Source organism: Strongylocentrotus purpuratus, unplaced genomic scaffold (genome assembly GCF_000002235.5).
Source record: "Strongylocentrotus purpuratus isolate Spur 01 unplaced genomic scaffold, Spur_5.0 spur5_scaffold_5, whole genome shotgun sequence".
In the NCBI taxonomy this organism is placed as follows: domain Eukaryota; kingdom Metazoa; phylum Echinodermata; class Echinoidea; order Camarodonta; family Strongylocentrotidae; genus Strongylocentrotus; species Strongylocentrotus purpuratus.
This window is the reverse complement of record NW_022145611.1, coordinates 628,966-634,965: the sequence shown is the minus strand read 5'-3', so window position 1 is coordinate 634,965 and position 6,000 is coordinate 628,966. Positions and strand designations below refer to the sequence as shown.

Here is a 6,000-nt window from a genome sequence, read left to right as displayed (position 1 = left end):
GAACACAATCTGAACTATGCACGTTGGCTTACTGAGGAAAACATACAGGGAAGAGAAGCTGATGAGCTCATGAACTTAAGGGCTTTTCAAGAATCATTGGAACTAATTCTATGATTTTTTGATGACTTATTCCTGTGGGCGGCAACATGTAGCATTTTGAAATCTCATGCCTCCAGTAGATGACTTTGGAGGGGCCGGAAGGGGGGAGGGGAAAATACAGAAAATGAGAATAAAGTAGAAATTACAAGTTGTTGTCACAGCTCAATCTATATTTGTTTGAGAAACTTTGGAATGATGATGTTGTGATAGTCTTTGATTGGGCCGGTATAGGATGGCTCAGAGGAGATATCATCATGTTAGGAAGAGCCCTAAGAAAGAGAAAAAGCAACCTGTTTATGTGGAGCTATACATCTTGGGTGAGTACATGTATGCAGAGATAATTTTGTATATATGTTGAACTTGGGTTAAAGACGTGGATCTATTACTTAGGTATATCATAGGTTAATTATAGGGGGGGGGGGGGTATGGGAGTAGTGGGATGAATCCACTACTGATGTTTATTTGTAAATCTTGAAATCCTTTGGAGATTCAGGAGTGCTCTACACTAATATCCTCTTGTTTTCTTTTTTTTTCTCATGTATATGACTGACTGTTAGGAATATGTTTACCCTGGTCTATATCAAGTAAAGTGTTGCCTTGTAGCATCCCAGGATATGGTTCAGGAAGATTACAGTAGTTTTCAGGTTGAAATTATACTTATAGCAGAACCTATGTTAAAGAAATGTTGCATCCCCCCCCCCACCTCACATTTGGTCATAGTGCAAAGGGTGTTATGCACTGGCTGATCCCTGTCCATGACTGACTCGCATTGCTAATTGGCTAAGGCTGAATTTTTAGGTTTGGCATATATCTTTAAAGGTATAGACCAGTTCTGGTCATGTGATTGAATTGTGAAAGAAAAGGTGTGGAATCGACCAGAAAAGGTTATTCATCTAGCATATAGGTATTGATGTCTACTGCAAGGTTCTGGAATCATCAAAATGATAAGAAATTTGGCCAAGTCTTGGTAAAGTTACAAGCACTGTACACAGAAAGATGTTTATGGGACTACGCGATATCTTTCCACTCCGGATAGATATAATAATTTACCCAATATATCAATTAGTAGGCAGTTTCCAGGCAAAATTGTTATCATCATATATTATTCAAAACATATTCTTTCACATGATTGGTAATGAAGAGCTTCCATTTCATTTTTTGAAATTGAAGCATTTCCAAAACTGGTCTGTACCTTTAAGTTCTTACTTTTAAATTCGGGATTTATTTATTTATTCATTTATTCAGTCTTCTTTAAAAACACAGGGTAGCCCAATTTAATGCCAAAAGGCCTGCTTTACAAGGGGGCCCTGTTGAACATGTGGGAGCACTGTGATATATTAGGGACTTTTAGATTCGCACGAAGACAATGGGGATTGCTACGATCGACGTCCTTTTAATCCACTGCCTTGAATGGACGTCACACATATCAGTCCACGCAAATCTAAACGTCCCTAATGATGAAGGTTCTAGACTGTCATACAAGAGGTCCCAGGTTGATCCTCTAGTATGGTGCTTACATCCTTGGACAAGGTGTTTACCTACATTTATCACTTACTGCCCAGAAGCAAAATGAGTACCTGGGATTGCTGGGGTGATAGTCATAGCAGGGCCTGCGGTACTAATACTGATTTGACTACCTTGAATTAAAGGAAACCGAACCCCAAGTAATAACTTTACTTATTCTGAGAGATATATTATTGCCCATAAATCTACAAGATTCCCCATCAAAGTTTATGAGAGAGGAATAAAAATAAAGTACAATTTCTCAACACGACATGGGCATTGCCATTTTCTTGATAATGTGACGTACTATGCGAAGTCGTTTATCAAGTAATGTTTTCAAATTTATGGATGCTTCTTTCCCAGACTTGTGTGGTGATGAAGCATTTCATTCACCTGCTATTATCCTTTGTACTATAATTGCCAGAACGCAAATTGCATAAATAAGTTACTTCTCTTCTGGGGTGAAGGTTTCTCATAAATGAAATAGATTTATCAACTGCTATAGTGTAGTATTTATAAGTGAATTTTGTTACAATTGTGTCCCTATTATTTTTTTTCACCTAATATACTTTCTATCATCTCAGTTATTTTTTTTATTTTATTGAAAAGTAAAGGTTTCGTTATTGATTTAAAAATTCTTTCCAACTAAAGCTTGGTGCATGATACATGTACAACTTCAACAGGTGCGTCACATTTTCAAGAAAATGGCTCCGCCCATATCATGCTGAAAGGCATCACATCATGCCAGGAATATCTTCATTTATATATATCTTGTACATTTTCGTAAGGAATATTGTACATCAAAGGGCAGGAATACATCTCATTTTTCAGAATACCTACACTTATTCTTTGGGTTTAGGTTTCCTTTAATAAGTCCCAATTTTTATTTTATTATTATTTTATTATCATAACATGGGTTTCTTGTTTTGACTCACTGTGTATATCTGACGTCATTGTACATGGCTTTGAGAGTCATGCGGTTGGTCGATCTCCAGATATTTGAGCCTATATGTATGATGTGAGGATAGACAAGTGGAGTAGCACTGGAGAAGTCATTAGGAATATCATTTTTACATGATGAATATACCCTGCGTTCAGACTTCATGCAGAGACAAAATTTGTTGTATGGCTATACATTAAACATAAATTTTGATAAAGCTAAAGATGAATTTAAGTTTCTAAATGCTTACTAATGAAACGACATCAATATACATGGTGCAGAGCTAAGCGCGATCATACAAACGGCAGTCATGAGCTTTAGCATGATCTCGAACATAGGGAAAGAGAGGGGGAATATCTGGAGCATCTTGGAAGTTAATTGCCTCCTTGATGTTTGGTTTGGGGGAGTGATAGGATTTAACGATTATTTGCAGGGACCCACCGCAACAGAGAAACAAACTCCAAGTTTACTCAAATTAGCGCGCACTCAGCCAAAGGCAGATGATATGTGCAGTACCAAAACAAAATGCGCAGTAGGAAAGTGGGGATCTATGCCACATTTCTTTATAGAGATTAATGATATTTGTTTGTGTCTGAATGCCCTGTTTGCATTACAATATTTTTTTATACATGTATGGTATTTCTTTATTAAATTTCGGGATAAAGTGTATGTGTCGAACAGGCTCTTATTCACCAAGGCATTACTGAATGGCTGTATTATAAAAACTGTCTTCAGAGTATTTTTCTCTGTCGACTTCTCAGTAAAACAGTAGTGCTTTAGGACTAATATTTCAGTTTTAATGAACTTATGTATCAACTTCAAGTTATACATGTATATTAAAATTCCCCAAATAAAGCTTCTTTACATCTATATGTGTTATCAATATATCCAGCCTAACTCAATAATCTCTAAATTAGTAATTGTTACATTTGTTATAATATTACAAATTAGAAGAAGCAATATCATATTTTGGCAATGATGTTTAAAAAAATACAAGTAATAAGCCATGAGCCACAACCATGAGCCACAACTTTGGCTAATAAACTGGAACTCAGCCAGGACAAGACAGAATTTATGATTGTGGCATCACCAAAGCACCAACAGCAGTTACAACATGATCATGTCTATCTTAAAGATAAACTTGAGTTCTGGTAAAAAAAGAAAATGAATTCTCACAGAATCTAACGAAGCTTACACTGAATGTTCAAGATTACAAATAAATGTCATGTGCCAAACAATTTTGGAAGAAAATGTATACTGGCTGAGTAATGAGCATAGAAAGATAAGGAAATCAGGGTAGTACTAGCCCCGACACCATGTGTGTTGTCCCATATCTTTCTGTGTAAGTGATTGTTACTTTACCAAGACTCTGCCAAATTTATGATGATGTTGATGACTCCAGAACCTTGCATTACACACCATTACTTACATGCTATATGATCAACTTTTCTGATCCATTCCACACCTTTTCTTTCACAATGCAATCGCATTACCAGAACTCAAGTTTATCTTTAAGATTGACGATCATACCATTTCATCTTCGTCATCTGTTCGCATATTAAAAAAGTTACCTTTGACAAGCATATAAATATGTAAGATCATGTTTAAAATGTAACCAAATCTGTTAATTTCCACTTGCGTATAACCTCATAAGGAAGTTCGTAAGATCTCTTGTTTTGTCTCCTCTAGATTATTGTAATTCATTACTCCATAAAGATCTTAACTCCCTTCAAGTTGGTTCTCCAGAATAAAAAAAGCAGCATGGCTCATTCATTATAGACCAAAATGTGTCCATGATTCAGAGCTCTTCACTGATCTTCACTGATCTTCACTGGCTTTGTGAGTTTGCGTTAATAATCGTATCATTCATAAGACTTTAACTCTCACTAACAAGTGTCTCAATAATCAAGCCCAAACATACCTAGGTAATCCACTCCATTCGCACACATCCATGTATAATACACAATCAGCCACTAGTATTACACTTGCTGTCCCTCGAACCAGTAAACAGATAGGGGATAGGGTTTTTAAAGTTATTGCCCCCCAAACCTGGAACTCCTTACCCCGTGTACTAAAGAACTCTCACAGCTTTCAAGAGGTGTCTGAAAACACATCTTTTCTTATCTGTTGTTATATTCATCTCTGTTTGTAATTAAAACAAGCTTTGAATGATAATATTCTCTCTCTTTGTTTGTAAGTATTTCTTGTTTATGCACTCTGTATCTAATGAAAAGGGGCTATATAAATGTAATAGTATTATTTAATTTTTGCAAACTGATAGTATGAAATAATTCTCATCATCATTCAACAGCTGAATTAAAGGTGGAGAAAAGAATTCCCTTTAAAAAAATATTTTACAGTTCTTTCAGCCCCCCCCCCCCTCCAACAAGATATTGACGCTAATGTTATTTCACAGCAAAGAAATGTACAGCATCACTCCTGTCATAATTGAAAAGAGTCTGCATGTAAAGACTAGCATGAAAGGTCAAGTGAGGGGACATTGCTACCATTCTGTTTACACTGTGATCATGGTTGTGTGTTGCCATGGGAACACCCCCAGCACAGAGTAAGCTGGAATGCCTGCATTGGATAAATGGGTCAAGTTTTGACATTAGATGTGATTGATTCACAATACCAAATCCTTGACAAGCATATCCTTGCTCCGCAACATACAGAGACTTTTACAAAATTATGATAAGCAACAATTTCATTATACCGATACCATGGGCTAAAAATAGAGTCTTTCTCTCAATCCATCAGCTTTTATCCTGAATCACCAAAAAAGATGAGGTTTAATTTCATTTATACTGTTTGGAAAAGTAAAAATCTTAAGAGAGTGGTAGCACAAATAATACAAACATGATCCAATTTGTATGAGAACATGTGTATTTAATGATATCTAATAATTCATCAGATTGAGGAAAATCAAGTTTGCTTTTGTGACGAGCAAATCAAAATTTACAAGTAAGAGGATACCATACTCAAGATGGCATTCCAAAAAGATGCAACAAGTTTTGAGTTGCGACAAGCCTCTTGTAAGGGAAGTTGTTGCTCATCTTGGTAAAGACGGTTTTGTGAAACGTGTAGCAGACAAGTCATGCAACAGCATCGAGATATCATTGATCTTGTACTTATGACAGGTTCTGGAAACGACCCCCGGGCTTTGATTATTTAACTCTGTTCTGTGAGATGACATAGCATGACCTAGATCATTGCCTATATTCTCATTTTACTTGAGCTTTATTTTTCACTTTCAAGGGAAGAACATAAAAACAGAACAATTGAACATACCAGTATCAAACAAACATGTACCGGTACATGTAAACAGTCATTTTTGTTCTATTCAATTATGATAGTGATGTGATTCTCAAGCCCATTCATGAGGATTTTGAGTGATCAAATGCCCTTTTTATTATTGCAATGGTCAAATGCTGACCTCATTGTCAATGTTCACTGAG

At 36.0% G+C, this 6,000-nt stretch overlaps 1 protein-coding gene across 4 annotated transcripts in view; it reads left to right on the top strand.

The window, feature by feature from the left end:
- The first annotated feature begins 241 nt into the window (after positions 1-241).
- The window catches only part of LOC105437706 (nesprin-1), a 120,259-nt gene continuing 114,500 nt past the window's right edge, over positions 242-6,000 (top strand). For all 4 annotated transcript variants that reach the window (XM_030999734.1, XM_030999736.1, XM_030999735.1 and 1 more), the window contains exon 1: positions 242-416. In XM_030999734.1, coding sequence (XP_030855594.1) covers positions 332-416 — 85 coding nt within the window. In that variant the 5' untranslated portion in view covers positions 242-331. The remainder of the gene's footprint in view (positions 417-6,000) is intronic.